Source organism: Trachypithecus francoisi, unplaced genomic scaffold (assembly GCF_009764315.1).
Source record: "Trachypithecus francoisi isolate TF-2019V2 unplaced genomic scaffold, Tfra_2.0 Lachesis_group12, whole genome shotgun sequence".
In the NCBI taxonomy this organism is placed as follows: Eukaryota; Metazoa; Chordata; class Mammalia; order Primates; family Cercopithecidae; genus Trachypithecus; species Trachypithecus francoisi.
Window position 1 is genome coordinate 114,078,546 of NW_022681457.1, and position 24,337 is coordinate 114,102,882.

General features: G+C 48.2%; 1 protein-coding gene and 2 long non-coding RNA genes across 3 annotated transcripts; 2 read left to right on the forward strand and 1 right to left on the reverse strand.

Moving 5' to 3' along the window:
• Positions 1–396: 396 nt before the first annotated feature.
• On the reverse strand, positions 397–21,993 carry PGD (phosphogluconate dehydrogenase). The gene is given in 14 exon segments (XM_033228431.1): positions 397–1,255; positions 1,346–1,468; positions 1,914–1,978; positions 1,981–2,012; positions 2,999–3,132; positions 3,391–3,521; positions 7,437–7,626; positions 9,131–9,265; positions 12,570–12,639; positions 17,005–17,123; positions 18,105–18,170; positions 20,424–20,603; positions 21,274–21,349; positions 21,852–21,993. Coding segments are annotated over 14 exon segments (1,449 nt in total). The 5' UTR covers positions 21,860–21,993; the 3' UTR covers positions 397–1,135.
• Positions 11,135–18,267, forward strand: LOC117093341. The gene is made up of 2 exons (XR_004441107.1): positions 11,135–11,410; positions 18,072–18,267. It is a non-coding gene; the product is annotated as an uncharacterized LOC117093341 (long non-coding RNA).
• Positions 21,994–22,346: 353 nt separating the features above from the next.
• Positions 22,347–22,678, forward strand: LOC117093340. Its single transcript, XR_004441106.1, has 2 exons — positions 22,347–22,486; positions 22,578–22,678. It is a non-coding gene; the product is annotated as an uncharacterized LOC117093340 (long non-coding RNA).
• Positions 22,679–24,337: the final 1,659 nt, after the last annotated feature.

Sequence of the window (24,337 nt, forward strand, 5' to 3'; positions counted from 1 at the left end):
AAAAAAAAAATTTTTTTAAAGTTGGTGATTTAATGAAAACTATCTCCTTCACATTATCCCTGAGAGGTGAGGTCACACTGTAGACACCAGCTGTTGAGGCACAGGCGCTGTTTGCTCCGCTTAGGCAACTCTTAGGACTTTCTTAGCACTCCAGGGAAATCATCATGAAGCCAAACCGTGGCAGGGGAACAGTTACATTGGCCCCAGGCCACACAACCGTATCAGTATGCTGGCAGGGCTTATTTTTTCTGAGTAAGTAAGATAAAAGTGAAAAGCCTAGTTTAAGGAGCAGGCTTACATTGTTCAAAATCCCACGCTGAATCCCTGGGCCTGACTGAAAGCAAGTAGAGACAGGTGTGGGAAAGGATATCAATCAGACCAAGCTGAGTCCATCATTAAAACATAATTCTCTAGAAAGTTTATTATGAAGTATTTGACATACAAGAAGGCATAAAGAATGTCACGCACAGCTTGCCAGGAGCAGAAAAAAAAAAAAGACGAAAGAAAAAGCCCGTCACAGTGAACATCCACGTACCCACTGCCCAGCTGGAGAAAGAACACGCCCAGTGTATTAAAGCCTCTGGTGCACTCCCTGCCTGCCTCCTCCAAGTGAAGCATGATCCTAAATGTGGTGTTTCTTGTGTTATTCTAGTCTTTGTTTTTAAAGAAAAATCTTTCTGCCAATGGGGATAATGGCTCCATGCGGCCGAGGCGAGACTAAGAATCTGGAGAAAGAGCATCAGTCTGATGTAGCTTTTATTGAGTAAAGGGAAAAGGGAATTCAGCCGCATGATAGAGGTTCCAGTTGATCCGAGTGCACAAACATCCTTCCCAACTGCGTGATGGGAACCGCACCAGCACATGGGGCAGGCGGAAGCCACTGCTGCAAGCAGATGGTTCCCACTCTCACGCACATGAGCAGCTCCTGGTCAGTCCCAAGAGGCAAGGGCAGAGGGCACGGTGGCTCTCACAGAGCTACTTTGCAAATAAACTGTGTGTCTTCCTCAAGAGTCTCTTACAACACTTTAAAAAAAGATCTGAACAGAAAATAGGGCAAAGGGCCAGGTGGCAGTGCCATGAGGCACATGGAATGTCCTGGTCTGTGGAATCGTGGAGGGTGACAGGAGCAGCACGATCAGGCATTGTATGACGAGGATGACACACTGCCACCGTGGCCTGTCCAGTTGGTGTGGATAAACTGCCCTGGTTTGGCCAACAGTTCATAGGTGTGAGCCCCGAAGTAATCCCGCTGAGCCTAGGAAACAAGAGAGTAGGTTGGTCAGGACAGTCCATGGCGCACGTCCCCCAGCGGCCAGCCAGGTTAACCCCTGCTCCACAGGCTTACCTGGATGAGGTTGGCTGGAAGCATCTCATGTCTGTACCCGTCATAGAAGGAGAGGGCAGTAGTAAAACAGGGCATGGGAATGCCAGCCTGGACCCCAGTGCTGACTGCTCGCCGCCAGGAGTCCTGAGCACAATATGCATGGCCAGAGGTTAGTGATCTGCCCCTGGTGACGCTGACAGATTTTTATTCACATCAATGTAGGTAAATGAAAAACTGATGGTGAGGCCGGGCACGGTGGCTCACGCCTGTAATCCCAGCACTTTGGGAGGCTGAGGCGGGCGGATCACGAGGTCAGGAGTTCAACACAAGCCTGACCAACATGGTGAAACTCCAACTCTAGTAAAAATACAAAAAAAAAAAAATTAGCCAGGCATGGTGGCATGCCTGTAATTCCAGCTACTTAGGAGGCTGAGGCAGGAGAATCACTTGAACCCAGGAGGTGGAGATTGTAGCGCCACTGCACTCCAGCCTGGGAGACACAGCAAGACTCCCTCTCAAAAAACAAACAAACAAAACACAACTGATGGCCCCAGGGAGGTAACCATGGCGCCAGCTCTAGGCTACGTACCTGGCAGTTTTCAACAGCTGCCTTAAAGAAGTCATCCAGTAGGAGGTTCTGAAGTTCCGGTTTCCATCAAATGCATCCTTTATCTTTCCTAGGAATACACTGAAATAATCGAGGAGAGAAAAAAGCAATGAATTTTTTTTTTTTTTTTTGATGGAGTCCCGCTCTGTCACCAGGCTAGAGTGCAGTGGCATGATCTTGGCTCACTGCAACCTCTGCCTCCCATGTTCAAGCGATTCTCCTGCTTCAGCCTCCCGAGTAGCTGGGATGACAGGTACGCACCACTACGCCCAGCTAATTTTTGTACTTTTAGTAAAGACAGGGTTTCACAGGATGGTCTTGATCTCCTGACCTTGTGATCCGCCTGCCTCAGCCTCCCAAAGTGCTGGGATTACAGGTGTGAGCCACCGCACCAGGCCGAAAGCAATGAATCTTAAATCTTAACAGTGAATTAAGTTGGAAGCCGATGTATACCCTAGTGAAGTTCAAAGTTACATTTCTTATCTCTTCGAGCTACCTGTTAACCCTTTTCCTGTTTAGATAAAAAGTGCAGCTTCCTCCCAGCGCTCATTTAATTTTAAACACGCTTTTTGAGGCTGAAGCAAATCTGACTGATTTTCAATGTGAAAATAAAATATAAAAACTATTCTTGGAGTTATTTCTAAAGAGAACTAACATTAGAATCATCTGAATCACCAGAATCATCTATTTCAGAAAAATCAGATTCATCAAATGAATCTTCAGCCAGCATGAGAATGATGTAACGTCACGTGTAGGAATGCTACGTTTTCTATGATTTGACATTTCCAATGAAAATACATAGCAAAAGTCCCAAGAGGCAAGGCCAGAGGGCATGACAGTTCTCACAGAACTACTTTAAAAAAAGGTGTAATGTGGACGATCTAGGTAGAACAACTGAGGTACAGTGAAGAAGGGAGCCACAGAATCTAAACCTATCTTGCTGCCTGTGTCCACTGACGGGGCTACCTGCCCACCCCCAGAACTGCTCAAGCTAAGTGTCCTAAGTCGCACTTCTGCACAGCAGCATGAATCCTTCCCGTCGGACCCTGGGGCTGCCTCTCACTTACCTTCTGATGATGCAGCCCCCTCTCCACATGAGGGCGATGCCACCATAATTGAGGGTCCAGCCAAACTCGATAGCTGCCTGCCTTAGCAGCATAAAGCCTTGGGCATAAGAGATGATCTTAGAAGCATAGAGGGCCTAAAGAGTGACACAGAGACCTATTAGGATTGCCATTAGGAGAGTGACCACCTTATGTCTACCAGTCTTATTCTTATCAGCAGTGAAGATCCCAGAAGGGACAAGATTCTAGGAAAAAGCTGTAAGTCAAGATCCAAGTGAAGGTTGAACTTCATTCCACCTGGCATCCCATGGCCTCGCGTGTTCTCCCACGACAATCCCCACCCCCACTGCCTTCCACGGGACCAACAAAGACCACTGCCAGGGACTGTGTCCCACCTTCCGAATGTCCTCCAGGAATGATTTCTTATCACCATCAAACTGGAACTTCTGGGGACCCTTCAGCTTTTTGCTAGCTTGAATTCTCTCATCCTTCAGAGATGATAAGCACCGAGCAAAGACAGCTTCTCCTACAAGGGGGGGATCGGGAAGAGGAAACAGATTACTGTCAGGCCTCTGAGCCCAAGCTAAGCCACCATATCCCTGTGACCTGCACGAACACATCCAGATGGCCTGAATCAAGTGAAGAATCACAAAAGAAGTGAAAATGGCCGGTTCCTGCCTTCACTGATGACATTCCACCATTGTGATTTGTTCCTGCCCCACCGTAACTGAGCGATTAACCTTGTGAAATTCCTTCTCCTGGCTCAGAAGCTCCCCCACTGAGCACCTTGTGACCCCCACCCCTGCCCGTAAGAGAAAAACCCCCTTTGACTGTAATGCTCCACTACCCACCCAAATCCTATAAAACGGCCTCACCGCTCTCCCTTCGCTGACTCTTTTCAGACTCAGCCCACCTGCATCCAGGTGATTAAAAAGCTTTATTGCTTACACAAAGCCTGTTTGGTGGTCTTTTCACATGGGCGCGTGTGAAAATTACCAAAGTTCACATAGCAACCAGATGAAAGATGGAGCAGGAAAGTCTGTTTATACAAAGCACTGAAAGTTTCAACCTTAGGCCACAAAAGTTGACATGGACCAGAAGCAACTTTTATAAGAAGCTCTAAACAGTTAATTTGATAACTAAAACTCCAAGACAATCTTCCAATATAAATATGAGTATTCAACCACAAAGATTAACGTGACATTCAAAAGGGAGTTTTGAGGGAAAATGAAGAGATAAAAACCATTGTTATGGCTGTGCGTGGTGGCTCACACCTGTAATCCCAGCACGTTGGGAGGCTGAGGTGGGAGGATCACTTGAGCCCAGAAGTTCAAGGCTACAGTGAGCCATGATCCCACCACTGCTCTCCAGCCTGGGCTAGAGTGAGACCCTGTCTCTAAAACCAGGAAAATCAAATAAAAACCACTGTTACATAGAATACTCAGTGTTGGTCCATGAGTAAAATTTCAAATTCAATTTAGAGGACTTTTTTTTTTTTAAGATTTTACATTGAGAAGTCACATTTACAGACAGCTCTCAAAAAAAGTTGTTTTTTATATTTTACGATTTTCAGTATAGCTGTAGTCATTAAAGTTTCACCACTTCACTTGAATTAAAAAGTCAATGTAGTACTTTAAGACATTTAGTATTTTCAGAAAGTATGCCTTATAAAAGACTACTTGCTCAACTGACAATTTATTGTTAGAATCTATGACTCTTCAGCCACTTTTCCCCCACAGACAAAATGAAGTAAAATCTCGGGGAACTAACAGAGGACTGTATTTCTCAGGAAAGAGGAGCAGCTATGGCTTGAGACTGCTAACCCTACTCAAAACACACGAAAGCAGCTACCCCTCTCCTGGCCCACATGCACACACAGGATGACTTAGCATTTCTAGAAGGAAGCTTTGTAAGATGACTGGTGCAATGGGCGATGAGGCAAACCCTTCCTGTTACAGGGGAAGAGGGCAGCTAGAAGACTTCCCTGTTAGTTCACAAATAATGATGGCTCTCAGCCAGGGGGTGGGTCCAGCCACCCTGGGCGAAGGGGTATATGGATCCACAGGAGGAGAGTAGGAGCTCCTGGACCTCTCTTGTGGTGTCAGGAGAGCCACAGGCCAGTGAGGGTGGCCCAGGGGATCCCTCACTCAGTGTCCTCTGCTCCGAGACTTGGCTGGGCTGAGCCTGGCCAGTCCCACCTCTGGCCACTGGTCAGCCCTGCGGGAAGTGAGACGCAGGGATCTACACAGACTGCCTGTGCCCAGTGTTGAAAGTCTTATCTGGGCTGCCCCCCAGCCATCCACACACACCCCTCCCCTTCTGGCCCCCAGCCCTCATCCACATATACTTGAGTCTGTGCTCCTAGCTATTGGCCCCTCCCTCCTCACCTATGTTATGGCTCAGATCTGCTAAAAGCAGCCAACTTCCTCCTACACAGCACCCAACTGTAGAAACCACCGACTTCCCTCCTGACTGCTTTACACCACAGTTCATCAATAAGGAGAGGCACAATAAACAGGGACCTCAAAAGGTGAGAAGAGTCTAGGGAGAGAAAGGCAACCTGTATCTAGAGGAGCAAACAGGAAAAATTTTGTTTTCTTATTTTTGAGGTGGAGTCTCACTCTGTTGCCCAGGCTGGAGTGCAGTGGTGCCATCTCGGCTAATTGCAGATTCCCCTCCCGGGTTCAAGTGATTCTCCTGCCTCCGCCTCCTGACTGGCTGGGATTACAGGCGCGCAACACCACGCCCACCTAATTTTTGTATTTTTAATAGAGATGAGGTTTCACCATGTTGGTCAGGCTGGTCTCAAACTCCTGACCTCGTGATCCGCCCACCTCAGCCTCCCAAAGTGCTGGGATTACAGGCGTGAGCCACAGTGCCTGGCCCAATTCTGTTTAATATAGTGAGAACATTCTGCCAGAAGCAAAGATCAGCCTTTCATTAACCATGAGAGGCATCTTTCATTCTCCCTTTTCATTCCTGCCAGAAGTCTATGTATTTTTACTCTTAAAGAACCAACTTTGCCGGGCACGGTGAATCATGCCTGCAATCCCAGCACTTTGGGAACCCGAGGTGGGCAGATCCCCTGAGGTTAGGAGTTCGAGACCAGCCTGACCAATATGGTGAAACCCCGTCTCCACTAATAATACACAAAAATTAGCCAGGCATGGTAGCATATGCCTGTAATCCCAGCTACTCGGGAGGCTGAGGCAGGAGAATCACTTGAACCTGAGAGGCGGAGGTTGCAGTGAGCCAAGATCGTGCCACTGAACTCCAGCAAGACTCTGTCTCAAAAAACAAACATACACACACAGAAAAACCAAACCCCCCCACCCACTGCCAAGATTTTGATATTGTTAATCCCCTCTTGTTTTCTGTTTATTTATTCTTTCCTTATCTTTCTGAGTTTGATGCTTAGCTCATTAATGTAAGATAAAAACAAGTGGGCAGGATACAGACCAACTTCAGGATAGTGGCTTTCTTCTAAAAGAGGAAGGGGAACTTAGCAAAACAACAAGGACTCAAATAGATAGGTAATTTTTATTTTTTTAATATCTGGGGGGAAAAAAGGAAAATTTTAATAATTTCTGAGTACATAAGCCTATGTTATTCATGAACTTTTTTTGGCGGGGGCATGGAGTGTCATTCTGATGCCCAGGCTGGAGTGCAGTGGCACGATCTCTGCTCACTGCAACCTCTGCCTCCTGGGTTCAAGGGATTCTCATGCCTCAACCTCCTGAGTAGCTGGGATTATAGGCACCTGCCACCATGCCCAGCTAATTTTTCTTTTTTTCTGAGATGGAGTCTCGCTCTGTCGCCTAGGCTGGAGTGCAGTGGTGCCATCTCGGCTCACTGCAACCTCTGCCTCCTGGGTTCAAGTGATTCTCCTGCCTCAGCCTTCCGAGTAGCTGGGACTACACCTGCCACCACACCCAGCTAATTTTTTGTATTTTTAGTAGAGATGGGGTTTCATTGTGTTAGCCAGGATGGTCTCGATCTCCTGACCTTGTGATCCGCCCGCCTTGGTCTCCCAAAGTGCTGGGATTACAGGCGTGAACCACTGTGCCTGGCCCTGTTATTGATGAACTTTTCTATGAAAAATTTCACTGAAGTTACCTGCCTCATAAATAAGATCTTAGATCACTGACTACAATTACATCACTAATGCTAAAATATTCCAAAGATAAAACTGGATAGGAAGGACAGTCACTTCTGAATTTACCTCGTTTGTATGAATAAGATAAGAACTACAAAGAAGAGAATCAAAAGCAGTGTCAGCCTCTCTCACACTGTCAGTTTCTTCAACACAAGAAAGAGCAACAGGCACTCTGAAAGCTGAAGAGGGCTGAAGAGATTCTCTAAAGACCAGTCTGTATCAGTGCTCCAGATATCAAGATCAGAGTAGTGGACGAAAGGGCCCAAGTGAAAAGCGTAACATTACCAATGAGGGTGACGGGTACGCCGTACTCCAGGGCGGAGATGGCGGTCCACTTCCCTGTGCCCTTCTGCCCCGCGCTGTCCCTGATCTTTGGCAGCAGGTGTTTGCCATCGGTGTCTTGGAACTTGAGTATATTGGCTGTGATTTCAATCAGGAATGAGTCTAGCTCTGTCTTATTCCAATCCTCAAAGGCCTGCGTGCAGAACACAGGAGAGAACCATGTGAGAGGAACGAGGGCTGTGCAAGGAAGCCCCTTGTCCAATGTCCATGCTGACCACTGCTCACGGTTGCCAGCAGGCTCTGCTCGCGTCTGCCTGGGGACTTCTGCTCCTGCTGGTTGAGTTTTATGCTAACCCAGAGTCAGTTGTGTTTGTTCTGAACCTGGTTATGCTGAATTTCTGGCCACCAGAAGTGTTGTCTCCTCAGAGTCAAGGGCTCCTCACTTCACTTATGTCTCTGTGCGGTCGCCTCCCCAGAAGCCTTCTGCAATCACCCGATCTCGTCCCAGTTTACTCTTCACTCTCACAGTCATCGCTAACTAGTTTGATATTGTTTGTTTATTTCTCTCTGTCTTCCCAGCTCCGGGAGGGCAGGCACTTTGCTTTCTTCACTAGTATATCCCCAGCATTTAGAATCATGCCTGGCATATAGTAGAGCACTCGTGTGTTTGCTGAGCGAACACATTAAATATTATATACATCAATTAAAAATGAACACAAAAAGAAAAGCGCTTTTTCTGTGAAAGAAAACTAAGGTAATGTTTTAGAACAATTAACAGCAAGCCAGTGGAACAAATAATAGTCAAAATAAGTGAGGATGACACGAATAAAAAACTAGGAGGAAATCAACAAAAAACCTGGAAAGCTTCTATCCTGTATGCCTTGCTAGTGTCTGTGAATCATTTCCCACCGGAAATAACTGAAACTAGAAATTCTAGGTGGTAAGACATGACTAGAAAGCGCATCAGCAAACCATACTTAACAAAAAGGCCTTGGCCCTACAAAAAATGATGGGTGAATGAAGGTCCTTTCCTGTGTTTTCAGTTAAAATCTGTGTTTACCTCATGATAAAGATACATTCATCTAAAGTATTTAGGGAAAACAAAAGTATGGATACCTGTAGTTTACTTTGAATATATCCAAAAACTGAGATGAAATTGGTTGGGGGTGGACAGACACTGATAAGGCACATACAGGAAGCTGTGGGCGGGAGAAAGGAGGCGGTGTGTGTCCAGGTGTTCACTGTAAAACTCTCAACTTCTGTGCTGCATGTTTGAATGTTTTCATAATAAAATGTTGGGGGAAATGCTTTGGCGCCCCTACTTGGACTGACTTTTTGGATTAACTATCAAAACGCCAATCCCAACTGGATGAGAAAAGAAAGCTGCTGCTGCACCTGCCATGTGGGACAACTGTGGAGTAAATGAGACAGGTATGTGGAGTGACACAGTGCCTGCCACCAGGTCAGTTACACTCAGCGGTGGCGATGATAACCACCCAGACTCTGTGGGGACTTTCTGCTTAGTGACCAACTAGCATAGTGTATAGCCCTATTACTAACAGTTTCCCCTAAATGAGGCTGAGTCCATGCAGGCCACCAGAATGGCCAAGGGGATAGGAATGAAGAAAAGATTCAGTGTCCATGGCAAAGTGACCACTCCCTGCAGAATGGACACAGAGGCAGTGCCGGGGCCTCACCTGGGCCATCTCGTCCTGCGCCATGCCCAGCACGTCTTTCATCAGGTGGTATGCCTCACAGATCAGCTGCATGTCCCCATACTCTATCCCGTTGTGCACCATCTTTACGAAGTGGCCTGCTCCCTCATCTCCCACCTGTCAAGACAAGCACCAAGAGGCCTTCAGAGAGACAGGCGACACACCAGAGAAGTCCACATCAGCTTTGACGCCAACAACGTCCCTGGCAAGGCTACCTCTCCACACAAAAAATAACAAGTATAAAATGAATACAGTATTTTTGATACAAGAAGCACATAGCAATTCAACACAAGCTTCAATCCAGAACAGTATTATTTAACACTAATTCTAGATTCATTCTTCTCAAGGTTCCTCAAAGTCCCTGAATTCACTCTCAATACCTATGGCTCTCTAGCCTGTATTTTCTAGTCTTTCTCATCATTCAAAGCAAAGCAACTCCCCGCCTTCCCAGCCCCTATCCATAAGAAAAAAAGTCCTCTTTTTCCCAAAGTTACCACTTTTCTAGCAACTAGAGGTTAAAATATATTGGCTAATTAAATCACTTTTGTTTTTTCAAAATATAAATGTAGTTGTTTCTAATGGCTACTGAAAAGTAAAATGACCCTAGATCCAAGGTTTCAACCTTGTAAGCCCAGAAAGGAGTTCTTCCAAGGCCCATCATTGACCAGTTCTTTATTGATAAGCTGGCGAGATATGTAAGATCAGAATACCAGCTTATGAATGTAGGATGAAAACCTTAACTACGGATCTTCGTGGTTACAAATGTTAGTCTGGTCGACACAGTCTGTCCCTACAGATTGGGGAAGCCAGATTATCTGCAGATGATTTAGTTATCAATCAATCCAAATCAAAACAAATCAAATCTGGCTTCCCTACAAACTGGGAAGCCAGATTATCTGCAAATGATTTAGTTATTAAGGAACTGGAACAAAGGGAGTGATGAGAGCCCAACAGTTCATGGCAGCAGGTTCTCAGTCATCTACACCCAGCTCCATGACAGGGACCCACCTGCCCAGGAGGTCAGGTGTTTGGATGACGTGGGCAGTCTCTCTCCTGGCTGTCAGCACCTGGACCGATATGACTGATGCTTACATCAGGACTCCACTGTCCATGTTTCTTTTTTTTTTTGAGACGGAGTCTCACTCTGTCGCCCAGGCTGGAGTGTGGAGTGTAGCAGTGTGATCTTGGCTCACCACAACCTCTGCCTCCTGGGTTTACCCAATTCTAACGCCTCAGCCTCCCGATGAGCTGAGATTACAGGAGCACACCACCACACTCGGCTAATTTTTGTATTTTTGTAGAGATGGGGTTTCACCGTGTTGGCCAGGCTGGTCTCAAACTGCTGACCTCAGGTGATCCACTCACCTCAGCCTCTCACAGTGCTGGGATTCCAGGCATGAGCCCCCACGCCTGGCCTTGTCCAGGTTTCTATTGCTGCCCCCGCCGACTTCTGATCTTCACACTCTGGTCAAGCAGTAACATGGCTACTAATATCTTACTTCACCTTACCCTTCCTGCCACTTCAGCCATGAACTAAGGAGCACCTGCTTGATCAACACACGTAGAAGCAAGGACGGTGCTTCTCTTCATGACTTTGTCCTAAGTGTGTGTATATAAAAAGAAGTTGCAGGCTGCGTGCGATGGCTCACACCTATAATCCCAACACTTTGGGAGGCCGAGGTGGCCAATTACTTGAAGTCAGGAGTTCAAGACCAGCCTGGGCAACATGGTGAAACCCCATATCTACCAAAAATACAAAAATCAGCCAGGCATGGTGGCACATGCCTGTCATCCCAGCTACACTGGAGGCTGAGGCATAAGAATCACTTGAACCTGGGAGGCGGAAGTTGCAGTGAGCTGAGATTACGCCACTGCACTCCAGCCTGGATGACAGAGCAAGACTCTGTTTCAAAAAAAAAAAGAAGTTGCTACCACTCGCTTTTATTGCAGTGATCTTTTTGTTTTTGTTTAAGAGACAGGGTCTCACTCTATTACCCAGGCTGGAGTGCAGTGGTATGATCACTGCTCACTGCAGCCTTGACTCCTGGTCTCAAGGGATTCTCCCAAAATGCTGGATCACAAGCATGAGCCACTGCGCCCGGCCTTTTACCATGGTCATCTACTATCAGGGAACAGAAGTCCCTTTCCAATCCTTCATACTAATGAGAAGATTACTCAGCCCTTTACGTCAGTCCCAGCACCAGCCTCTTTCCACCCTAAGCAGATTCTGACTGAGCTCAATGGCCGACCACTGGTGAAAAGGTAAGGGCAGGTGAGCTGCTGTAGCCAAAGCCACCAAGCAGTGGCAGGCCTAGGACGGAGGCTTCCTGGATTCCTCAGAGGCCTGAGTCCTTGTTTCAACCTCACTGTTCATCTCATACAAAATAAAATTGAAAATTAGCATTAAAATTGCTGATATAAAATTAAAGGGAATCAGGAGCTAAAGAGAGCTTGGAGATCATGTAGTCCAACCCCGTATCTTACAGATAAGGAAACTGAGGTCCATGAAGGGACATGGCTTGCCTGATGTCACAGTTAACAAAAAGCCAGAATTCCCACTCGGGTCTCCTGAGCCTATTTTTTTCCTTCCACAGCATGGGCTGAACTACAATATGAGATAAAGTTTACTTTAACGGCAACACGAGGCCGGGCATGGTGGCTCATGCCTGTAACCTCAGCACTTTGGGAGGCCAAGGCAGGCAGATGACTTGAGAGTCCAGGAGTTCAAGACCAGCCTGGGTGACATGGTGAAACCCCATCTCTACAAAAAATACAAAAATTGGAAAGGCGTGGTGGCATGCACCTGCAGTCCCAGCTACTCAGGAGGTTGAGGTAGGAGGATCACTTGAACCTGGGAGGCAGAGGTTGCAGTGAGCCAAGATGGTGCCACTGCACTATGAACTAGGCTAGGCCTCCTTCGCATTCAGTGAGGGTGCAAGTCCACAAGTGACTTTGTTCAAGCACAGAATGCCTGAATCCCACAGCAGGGGAAGGGGAGTTTTCCACATTCACAGCCAGGACATTTGACGCGGCAACAGTACATTCAGTCCTCTTCCTGTCACCCATGCAAGCAAACGCCACTTGTGATTCTGACATTCTTTCCTTTGGCCGTGAAATAGTATGGCTCAAAAAAAAATCTTACTTCACTTCATCCTATTCCTTTTTAAGGGATCCATCTTTTAGATGAATTACAGAAGGCTGCTTTTAATATCAACCTCAAGGCCATGAACAGTCAGTTAAGATAGAAATATGTGAACAGCAGGCATGCATTCTAGGTGTTGGCTATGCTAGCAATCAAAGATTGAGATGTTTATGTCACCAAGCTAACCACTGGGAGACCATGGTGGCCTTTCTCTGCGCCCTTCATCACTCAGACATGCTCGTGTTGCCAACTGGCTTTGAAGAGTAGCCCAGAACTTGCCCAGTCACAGCAGGGTTCTCCAGTTCCTACTTTTGCAGCAATGCCTTGGAAGATGGTCTTGATGTGGGGCCTGTGGAAAGAAACAGTGCGGTTCAGCTAATGAGAAGAGACAGGCTGAGAGCCCAATTACATACCCATAGACACCAACCCCCATCTTTTCCGTTTTATTTATTAATTTTTTTTTTGAGACAGGGTCTCATTTTGTCACCCAGGCTGGAGTGCAGTGGTGTGATCTCAGCTTGTTGCAGCCTCCTCAACCTCCCAGGTGCAAGTGATCTTCCTGCTTCAGCCCTCTAAGTAGCTGAGACTACAGGTATGTGACACCACGCCCAGCTAATTTTTTTGGATTTTGTAGAGATGGGGTTTTGCCAGGTTGCCCAGATTGGTCTCAAACTCCTGATCTGAGCTCAAGTGATCCACCCACCATGGATACCCAAAGTGCTAGGATTACAGGCATAAGCCACCAACGCCACCAGGCCCATCTTTTTGTTTCTAATGGGAGGTGGAAGTGCCCACAAAAAGATAATGAATGGGCCGGGCGCGGTGGCTCACGCCTGTAATCCCAGCACTGTGGGAGGCCGAGGCGGGCGGATCACGAGGTCAGGAGATAGAGACCATCCCGGCTAACATGGCGAAACACCATTTCTACCAAAAACACAAAAAATTAGCCGGGTGTTGTGACAGGTGCCTGTAGTCCCAGCTACTCAGCAGGAGAATGGAGTGAACCCGGGATGCGGAGGCTGCAGTGAGTCGAGATGGCACCACTGCACTCCAGCCTGCTGGGTGACAGATCGAGACTCTGTCTCAAAAAAAAAAAAAAAAAAAAAAAAAAGATAATGAATGTGCTAAGTTCTCAAGCTAAGCTTCAGACCCTTAACTGAAACTGGCGCCTTTCTCCAGATCCTGGTGGACTCTCAAAGCAGAGACTGGACTATGAGACTGAGACTACAGACAGACAGGCTGAGCAGAAGCACCACCAAAGCACCAGAAGAAATGTCTTCTTAGAGACAGGGTCTCACTCTGTTGCCCAGGCTGGACTGCAGTGGCGCAATCACGGCTCCCTGCAGCCTCAAACTCCTGGACTTAGATGATCCTCCTGCCTCAGCCTCCCAAGTAGGTGGGGCTACAGGTGTGTGCCATCACAGCCAGCTAATTAAAAACATTTTTTTGTAGGGACAGGATCTTGCTATGTTGCCCAGGATGGTGTTGAGCTCCTGGCCTCAAGCAATCCTCACACTTCAGCTTCCCAAAGGGCTGGGACCGTGGGCATGAGCAACCATGCCTGGCAGATTTTTGTTGTTGCTGCAGAGACGGGGTCTCCCTATGTTGATGTGGCTGGTCTTTTTTTTTTTTTTTTTTTTTTTTTTTTTTTTGAGACGGAGTCTGGCTCTGTCGCCCAGACTGGAGTGCAGTGGCCGGATCTCAGCTCACTGCAAGCTCCGCCTCCTGGGTTTACACCATTCTCCTGCCTCAGCCTCCGGAGTAGCTGGGACTGCAGGCGCCCGCCACCTCGCCCGGCTAGTTTTTTGTATTTTTAGTAGAGACGGGGTTTCACCGTGTTAGCCAGGATGGTCTCGACCTCGTGATCCGCCCGTCTCGGCCTCCCAAAGTGCTGGGATTACAGGCTTGAGCCACCGCACCCGGCCAGATGTGGCTGGTCTTGAACTCCTGGGCTCCAGCACTCCTCCCACTTCAGCCTCGAGTCACTGAGATGACAGGCATGAGCCATCACACCCAGCTCAGAAACTTCTATTGCAGCAGCAGCAGATGGTATGATTGCAAACAGCAAGCAATACCAAAGTTCCTTTAGAGATCCTCTTTTAATTTTTTCCCTTTTCTTGATTTCTCCTTATAATGGCTTTTAGCAAGTGAAGAGACCCTCTTTTACTTGTCTGGATGTGTCCTGCCAGGCACAGAATGGTTCTGGACATTTGGATTAAGAACCAGGCAGCGTTTTTGAGAGCGACATTACCATTCAGGGAAAGGCCGCTGTTCATTCCTTCCACGGCTCAGCACGGGGATGTATTACTCCTGAGGCTTTCCCTTGCTGTTCTGCTCCCTATTGGCCAGTCAGGGCTTCCTCACAAAAAGTTCTTGGTGCAGACATGAAATCTTACAGGGTTGCAAAGTTAACATTTAGGATTAGGGATGAAGATAGCTACACTGGAAACTGCAGAGCTTTACTGAACTTTTACAGTGTCCTTCAGGTAAAGGTGCCATTTGCACTTCTGCCAGCACAGTATGAGGAAAGAGAACTGATGGAAACAACTGGAGCACTCCGTATGTCAAATACTTTCATGTGCACTGTCTGCTGGTTGCCCTTCTAACTGTTCACTGTGCAGGTGCTTCGAGGGATTTTCAAACCTTTTTTTTTTCTTAAGAAACAGGGTCTCACTAGGTCATCCAGGCTGGCCTTGAACACCTGGTCTCAAGCAGTTCTGTCACCTCAGTCTCCTGAATAGCTGGCACTACAGGTGCAAGCCACTGCGCACGCAGCTGTTTAAACTTCTGAGAAGCAGGAAGGTCTCTCTACTTCTGCGTTTTATTAATAACACACTGAAGAGAACCCCCAGACTCATTCACCAGAAAGGTAGTTTAAAGAATCATTTTTTCTTTTTTACTGAGACCGAGTCTCACTCTGTCACCCATGATGGAGTGCAGTAGTGTGATCTCAGCTCACTGCAACCTCCACCTCCCAGGTTCAAGTGATTCTCGTGCCTCACCCTCCTGGGTAGCTGGGATTACAGGTGCCCCCCACCATGCCCGGCTAATTTTTGTATTATTAGTAGAGATGGGGTTTCACCATGTTGGCCAGGCTGGTCTCGAACCCCTGACCTCAAGTGATCCTCCCATCTCAGCCTCCCAAAGTGCTGGGATTACAGGCATGAGCCACCGTGCCCAGGCTTAAAGAATCATATTGCAGGCCAGACATGGTGGCTCACGCCTGTAATTCCAGCACTTTGGGAGGTGGGGCAAGCAGATTACCCACAATTATATATATACATACACACACACACACACGTATATATATAATTTTTTTTTTTTTTTGCTTTGTTTTCTGTCTCGCTCTGTCGCCAGGGTGAAGTGCAGTGGCGCAATCTCAGCTCACTAACCTCTGCCTCCTAGGTTCGAGCGATTCTCCTGCCTCAGCCTCCCAAGTAGCTGGGACTACAGGTGCACGCCACCACGCCCAGCTAATTTTTGTATTTTTAGTAGAGACGGCGTTTCGCCATGTTGGCCAGGATCGTCTAGATCTCCTGACCTGGTGATCTGCCAGCCTCAGTCTCCCAAAGTGCTGGGATTACAGGCGTGAGCCAGCATGCCTGGCCAATTTATATGTTTTAATTAAAACATTTTTTGTTGGCCAGGCGTGGTGGCTCACGCCTGTAATCCCAGCACTTTGGGAGGCCGAGGCGGGTGGATCACGAGGTCAGGAGATCAAGACCATCCTGGCTAACATGGCAAAACCCTATCACTACCGAAAATACAAAAACTTAGCCGTGCATGGTGGTGGGCACCTGTAGTCCCAGCTACTCGGAAGGCTGAGGCAGCAGTATGGCGTGAACCCGGGAGGCGGAGCTTGCAGTGAGCTGAGATCGCGCCACTGCACTCCAGCCTGGGCAACAGAGTGAGACTCCAAAAAAAAAAAATTTTTTTTTTTTTTTTTTTTTGTAGAAACAAGATCTCGCTATGTTGTCCAGGCTAATCTTCAACTCCTGGGCTCAAATGATCCTCCCACCTCAGCTTCTCAAAGTGCTGGGATTATAGGCATGGGCCACTATGCCCAGCCTGTTACCCATGATTATTACATAAAGTTACTTTTGGGCTACACATCAGCTAAAAGAGGCAGACCTTATTCCTACATCCGGACATTGCACAGAACAGTATCTAAACTGCTTCCTTAAAGCCTATTTAGAGGCCAAGCATGGTGGCTCACACCTGTAATCCCTGCACTTTGGGAGGCCAAGGCAGGCAGATCGCCTAAGGTCAGGAGTTCGAGACCACCCAAGGTAACATGGTGAAATCCTGTCTCTACTAAAAGGCAAAAAATTAACCGGGCATGGTGGCATGCGCCTGTAGTCCCAGCTACTTGGGAGGCTGAGGCATAAGAATTGCTTGAGCCCAGGAGACGGGGGTTGCAGTGAGCTATGATCTCACCACACTGCACTCCTGCCTGGGCAAGAAAAAAAAAGCCTATTTAGAACTTCAGGTATCAGTCTTGATAGAAATAACAGAAGAAAAAAGGCAAAAGAGGATTGTGCACATATATTATATCAAAGCAACAAAGTGCCTAGATAAAAGAAATTGCCAGCATCTCCTGCGTCTCACCCTCAGGGCACCACAGAGATCAGGGTGGCAGAACTGCCCCTGGCTTATTTGTTCTCAAAGTCTAGCTCCCTTGTACAGAGATGGACACAGTGCTGATGGCACTCACCATGCTTCTTTGTTCCCTCCTGGCATAAGCGATGGGCCATACCGGGCCCCTTCCTCTCCACCACTGACTCCGCTCCCCACAAATAAAATTCCCTTGGCCTTGAGGTCTCGGCACCGTCTCTGAAGGACAGAAAAATAATTTCATTATGCTTCCATGTTTCATTATGCTCCCCAAAAAAGTTTCCCTTATAACTGAGAGGAAGTAGAAGATAGGTATGGAGAGCCTACATTTGACAGGAAATGACCCAAGAATCTAGGAATAACTGAGGACTCCGAAAAGTTAATCCCCTATGTGTAGAAGTTAAGAAACAAAACAATACGACTATGGACATTCAAGATACATACCCCTTCCCCAGAGTGAAATAATTCAGCCAAACACATACTGGCATTTTACTGGAAAAGACCTTGAATAAGACTCAATTAAGAGTAGGTTTAATACAACTTAATGCCATTCAGTACTTCAGAGCACACAGGACTTCCCTCAGCGTCTGATACGTTAGAGGAGTGGTTCTAAACCAGTTAGAGACTGACATATCATGGATTACTTGGAAGGGGAAGGGGAGGAGTTAAAACATAACTCTCGGCCCACTCTATCTGACTATCCATCCTCTGAGTTGTATGTGTGACTGAGAATCTCACCCACCAAGTGTCTTTTTTTTTTTTTTCAGATGGAATCTCACTCTTGTTGCCCAGGCTGGAGTGCAGTGGCACGAACTCAGCTCACTGCACCTTCTGCCTCCCAGGTTCAAGCAATTCTCCTGCCTCAGCCCTCCGAGTAGCGCGCCACCATGCCAGGCTAATTTTTTGTATTTTTAGTAGAGACGGGTTTTCACTGTGTTCGCCAGGATGGTCTTGATCTCTTGACCTCATGGTCCACCCCCCTCGGCCTCCCAAAGGGCTGGGATTACAGGCGTGAGCCACCGCGCCCAGCCCTCAAGTGTGTCTTAACAGAAAAAAAGGCTGAGAACTATTATATCAGTAGCAATCTCACAAAAATCAGTACCACAGGGCAGTTCACCCTACTGTCACATATGCAATGCTGACACTTTTTTTTTTTAATGTTCTCAGAACCTGGAAGAATCTGGACTGAAGAACACTTACTGTGGTGTCCCTATATTCAGAATTTCCTCCATCAATGATGATGTCACCAGTGTCCAACAACGGTACCTGTAACCAGACACCAGCATTAAGACAGACCAGAAATGAAACATACCTTGGCAAATTAAAACAAGAATTTATTCCAAATAAACACAGTCTAAAAAGAGTCTCATTCTGTTGCCCAGCTTGAAATGCAGAAGTGCGAACATGGCTCACTGAAACGCTGAACTCCTGCAGTGGTGTGAACATGACTCACTGCAACTTTGAACTCCTTGAACCACAATGCCCAGCTAGTTTAAAAATTTTTTTGGGGCCGGGCGCGGTGGCTCAAGCCTGTAATCCCAGCACTTTGGGAGGCCGAGACGGGCGGATCATGAGGTCAGGAGATCGAGACCATCCTGGCTAACACGGTGAAACCCCGTCTCTACTAAAAAGTACAAAAAACTAGCCAGGCAAGGTAGCGGGCGCCTGTAGTCCCAGCTACTCGGGAGGCTGAGGCAGGAGAATGGCGTGAACCCGGGAGGCGGAGCTTGCAGTGAGCTGAGATCCGGCCACTGCACTCCAGCTTGGGCGACAGAGCGAGACTCCGTCTCAAAAAAAAAAAAAAAAAAAAAAAATTTTTTTGTAGAGATGGAGTCTCACTACGTTGCCCAGGCTGGTCTCGTTGCCCAGGCTAGTCTCAAACTCCTGGGCTCAAAATCAAAAGATCCTCCTGGCTTGGCAGGAGGCCAATGCACCCAGCCTATCTAATCTTCAATAATCCTCTCTGTGGCTAGAGTTGGACTCTACTTAAAAGTTTAGGGCTGACCAGGCTCAGTGGCTCACACCTGTAATCCCAACACTTTGGGAGGTTGAGGCAGGCCAATCACTTGAGCCCAGGAGTTTGAGACCAGCCCGGACAGCATAGCAAGACCCCGTTTCTATTTTTAAGTAAGTAAATAGATTAAACACTGACTATAATGTCTATGTCTAGAAGAGAGTGGGGATTCAGTGAATACATATCAAATGGTTTAGTGTATGAATGAATGATTTTATGACCACAGTTCAGAGATCAGGAAGAGACAGAGCCTTGAACATGAATATCTACCTACAGCACACCAACCAGGCTGGGCTTTATTATTTATTACTCAATCTTCCCCCTACAAGGCTCCAGTTAACATTACTTAGTATTTTCCTATACTGAAGAATAATCCACCATTTTTCAGTTTTCTCTGTCTAAAACTGAGCACAGGCAGCTTGCCACACAAAAAATTTACTACATCATTTTTTTAAACTCAGCGTTCTTCCTTTCTAGATCATTTGTTTGAAAAACAGTGGCATACTGGTTACAAATCCTTCTTCCTGTGAACAACCTCACCGTTGATGCCACTCCTCTAGAAAAGGAGTCACTCCTCTGGAAAAGGAATCACTCCTCTAGAAAAGGAGTCACTCCTCTAGAAATCACTCCTCCAGAAAAGGAATGCTCAGCCTCCCCTGAAGTATCACTGCACTGCTTACAGCAAAACATTTCTTCTAAATGGGTAGGCCCTGGGTTTTTTCAGGGCTGTTACTACAGAATTATTTTGGGGTATCTAAATACATTATTTTCACTGGTTCCCCTACATTTTTTTTTTCCAAAAAAGATACACCTGCTAAAGCCAACAAATTGTTTGGTACAAAAATAAGCATCTAGTTCCCCAGGATTCCCTAAGAAGATCTTGATTTTATTTTCATTTTTTTTGAGACAGAGTCTCACTCTGTCACCCAGACTGGAGTGGCACGATCTCAGGTCACTGTAACCTCTGCCTCCCAGGTTCAAGTGATTCTCATTCTTCAGCCTTCCGAGTAACTGGGATTACAGGTGTACACCATAACACCCAGCTAGTTTTTATATTTTTAGTAGAGATGGGGTTTCACCATGCTGGCCAGGCTGGTCTTGAACCTGGGATCATAAGCTTCCACCACCATACCCAGCTAATTCTTTTTATTTTATGTAAAGACAGGGTTTCGCCATGTTGCCCAGGCTGGTCTCGAACTCCTGGGCTCAAGTGATCCATCTGAACCAGCCTCCCAAAGTGCTGGGATTACAGGCCTGAGCCACAGGGCCCTGCCTTAATGAATTTTTATTGAAATGTCTGTTAGTATTCTCAGAATTACTACCACCAAAGCACAAAGTTACTTCATAAGTGCCGATCAAGTTAACCAACACTGCAACAGTTAAGCAATCATTTGGTCAGAATTTAGCAGAAATTGGAAAAAAATATCTCTGGAGTTAAAAGGAGAAAGGAAGAAACCAAAACCAGCTGTTATCGTGGTAGCAGCTGAGAGCAGAGCTGGTCTCACCAATTTTTCGATGAAATCATCCACAGCTTGCCCAGCCTTCACCAGGAGGATGATCCGCCGGGGCTTCTTCAGCTTGGAGACCATCTCTTTCAGGGACTGAGCACCCACCACTTTGGTTCCCTTTGCCTCATTGGCCAAGAAATCATCAACTTTGGAGACAGTCCTATTAAAAGCACAGACCTAGAAGGACAAAAGGCCTGAGTAGGAGATCCAGGACACATAAGACCTTCAGACTGTGGCCCAAGTAACAATGACCTTTCCATTCAGCCCAAGTTCTGGGGAGGTCAGACCTTTGCCTTTTCCTCCCCAAGCTGTGGGAGGCTCACTGTAAAGTTATGTCACCTCAGTAGAATGAAACTGGCAGAGAACCCAGGCGAAGACCAACTACCCCCGGCGTATCAGGTAGAATCCACAACCAACCTGTTAGGACTCAAAATCAAATCCAGGAACCGGCTGGTTCAACAGGCTCTGTCTGTTGCTACTGATCATCCTGGCGTCTAAGCCACTTTAGCATTTAGAAGAAACATTTTCACTCTCCCCAGATCTCATCAAGCAATCAAGTTAGAGCTCTACACAGCCAGCAGGGGTTCTCCTCCCGCACCCTTCGTCTCTACTAGACACTAATCCGTTCATTCGGGCTGTGAACCTCACGGACCCACAGGCACACTCCGCCGGGGTCGGGATCGGCCCGCCCACGCCTACAGGGTGCTTCTCCTTTCCATACAAAAAGCCAGGAGCAGCAACAGAGCGCGTTCGCAAAGCACGGCCAGGAGACCCATGAGCTCCCAGACCCATCGCCGGCCTCTTAGCCCGGGAACCAAAGAGAAGACAATGCGCCCGCGCAGCTTACCACAAAGCCATGGTCATTCATGTTCAGAATTAAGTTCTGGCCCATGACGGCCAATCCGATCAGCGCGATGTCAGCTCTGGAGGGGCAGAAACAGAACAAAGGAAAGAGTCAGCGCCGCTCGACGCGCTGAAACCCAGGGGCCCGGGCTTTCCCCGTTTGGCCCTAAGTGGGAGTTTGCACTTTCCTCCGCGCCTCCGGGGCCCCCCGAAGCCGGGCGCGCACGCTGCAGAGGCTCTGCCGAGCAGGCGGCCCCCAGCCCCGCCCTCGCGCCCGGCTCCGGCTGGCACGCGTCCCGCAGGTGTCCCTGCAGACTTCGGCGAGGCCTGGCCGCGCCTTCTCCCTGGCCGTCGAAGGGACCCGCCCCGCTCCGAGCCTGCGCGGCCAGGAGAGCAGGGGGGCGGGCCCGCAGGGAAGGAGCTCCAGGCCCGAGACGCCGCAGGACGAGGGTCCCGGAACCCCAAATGAGCTCAGGCGACCTCCAGGATGGGAGGCGTCGAAGAGAACAAGGGAGATCCCGACCCCCAAAGAGTTCCCCGCCCGCTGAGGCCGAGCCCGGCTCCGCCTAGCGAGTCACTCACTGGGCCATGGCGGCGAACAGAGCAGAAGCGAAGAGCTGGGAACCGCGGAGGGGGAGTGAGGGAGAGACCCGCTGCTGCTCCCTCCAGAGGCTGCGGCCCTCACGCCCGGCTTTTCTGCGCCGGCCAATCGAATAGAAGGGGTGGAGCCGTGAGCCACGCCATTGGCTCTCTCCGACGCCTGTTAGACCATCCGAGTCAAACGTGCCCGCCCACTCCCGGGGGCCGGAGCAGTAGAGCGCCGAGCACCTAGATTGACATGGCCCCGGCTAGGCTCGGGGCTCCCCGCCCACGCGCAGAGCTTTCCGCTCCTCCCACCTGCACCTCAGTCCTGCAAGCTATCGGTCCGGCGCAGCCGTAGCTATAGCAACTCACGCAGGACCGCGCTTTACAGTTTACCAGGCACTCGGACGCCTTTGGCGCCAGCGTCCGTTGCTCCTTCCTCAGGTCACTGCGGTGCACAGTGCGGCTCCGCATCGTGGCCTTCCGCTCCGGGGCACGGGCCTGGCGTGCTGGTTCAGTCCTGTGCGCACTCGGAATGGGGCCGGGAAAGGCTGAGCCTCAGGGCGATCCTAATGTGGGGCCGTGCGACCGCTCACTGCGGGTGAAGAGACCCAGGCGCAGACAGCGCAGGCGTGGTATGTATTGGTCGGAGTATGATGGGGCCAGGACTTGAGTCTTTTACCCAGGCCGGGAGATAATGGCACTGAACCCCTTCTCATTTTGCAGAGGCTATGTGACTCGCGAGAAGGACCGGGTTAAATGCAGAGGCAGATGTGGAAATCCAGCCATCTTAAGCCAGACATTAAAGATATTTGCAAAGTGGCCAAGTAGCGCTATTCATCTTACTGAGTTCCTTCTTGCTAGGAGGAAATTGTTATTCAAAAGTTTGAGTTTTAGATTTTTTTTTTTTTTGAGACGGAGTCTCGCACTATCGCCCGGGCTGGAGTGCAGTGGTGTGATCTCAGCTCACTGCAGCCTCCGCCTCCCGGGTTCAAGCAATTTTCCTGCCTCAGCCTCCCAAGTAGCTGGGATTACAGGCACCTTCCACCACGCCCAGCTAATTTTTGTATTTTTAGTAGAGATGGGGTTTCACCATCTTGGCCAGGCTAGTCTCAAACTCCTGACCTCGTGATCCGCCCGCCTCGGCCTCCCAGAGTGCTGAGATTACAGGCGTGAGCCACCATGCCCGGCCTTTTTTGTTGTTGCTGAGATGGAGTCTCGCTCTGTCTCCAGGCTGGGGGGCAGTGGCGCGATCTCGCTCGGCTCACTGCAACCTCCCCCTCCCAGGTTCAAGCGATTCTCCTGCTTCAGCCTCCCTAGTAGCTGGGACTACAGGCACATGTTACCATACCCAGCTAATTTTTTTATTTTTCTTAGAGACAGGGTTTCACCATGTTGGCCAGGCTGGTCTCGACTCCTGACCTCAAGTGATCCACCCACCTCAGCCTCCCAAAGTGCTGGGATTAGAGGTGTGAGCCACTGTGCCCAGCAAGTTTTTAATTTTTTTAAAGACAGGGTCTTTGCTCTGTTGCCCAGGCTGGAGTGCAGTGACATGATCATAGCTTCCTGCAGCCTTGAACTCCTTAGGTCCAGCAATCTTCTACCCTCAACTTCCTGAGTAGTTAGGACTACAGGCACGCAACACCACGCCCGGCTAAGACATCCTACTTTAAAATATGTCAGACTTCACAGCACAGTTCTTTTTTAAAAATACAGATTTAATGAGATAATTTACATGTCATACAAGTCAAACGTTGTAAGTACACATTTGGATGATCTTTAATTTATACTGTTGTGTAGCCATCACCATAATCCACTTTTAGAAACTCCCATCACCCCAAAATGTTCCCTTGGGCCTATTTGTAGTCAGTCTTTGCTCTCACCCCCCAACCAACCTCTGATCTACTTTGCATGGTTTTGCCTTTTCCCGAAATTTCGTAGAAATGGAATCGCATGTAATTTTTTGGTCTGGCTTCTTTCACTTAGCGTGACGTTTCTGAGGCTCATCGGCGCTGTTGTAGGTGTGAGTGGTTGGTTCCTTTTCATTGCTGAGTGGTATTCCATTATGCAATTATATCATCATTTGCTTATCCATTTGTCTGTTCATAGACATTTGGATTGTTTCTAGTTTGGGGAATAAATAAATTCTGTTTTGAACTCATGTACAAATTCTTGTTTTCATTTCTTGTTTTAGTGTGTATGAGATGGAGTCTCACTCTGTAGCCCACGCTAGAGTGCAGCGGCACGATCTCGGCTCACTGAAACCTTCGCCTCTGGAGCTCAAGCGATTCTCCTGCCTCAGCCTCCCAAGTAGCTGGGACTAGAGGCATGCTCCACCACACCCGGTTAATTTTTTTGTATTTTTAGTGGAGACGGGGTTTTACCATGTTGCCCTGGGTGGTCTCGAACTCCTGAGCTCAGGAGAGCCACCTGCCTCAGCCTCCAAAAGTGCTGGCATTACAGGTGTGAGCCACCGCACCCGGCCT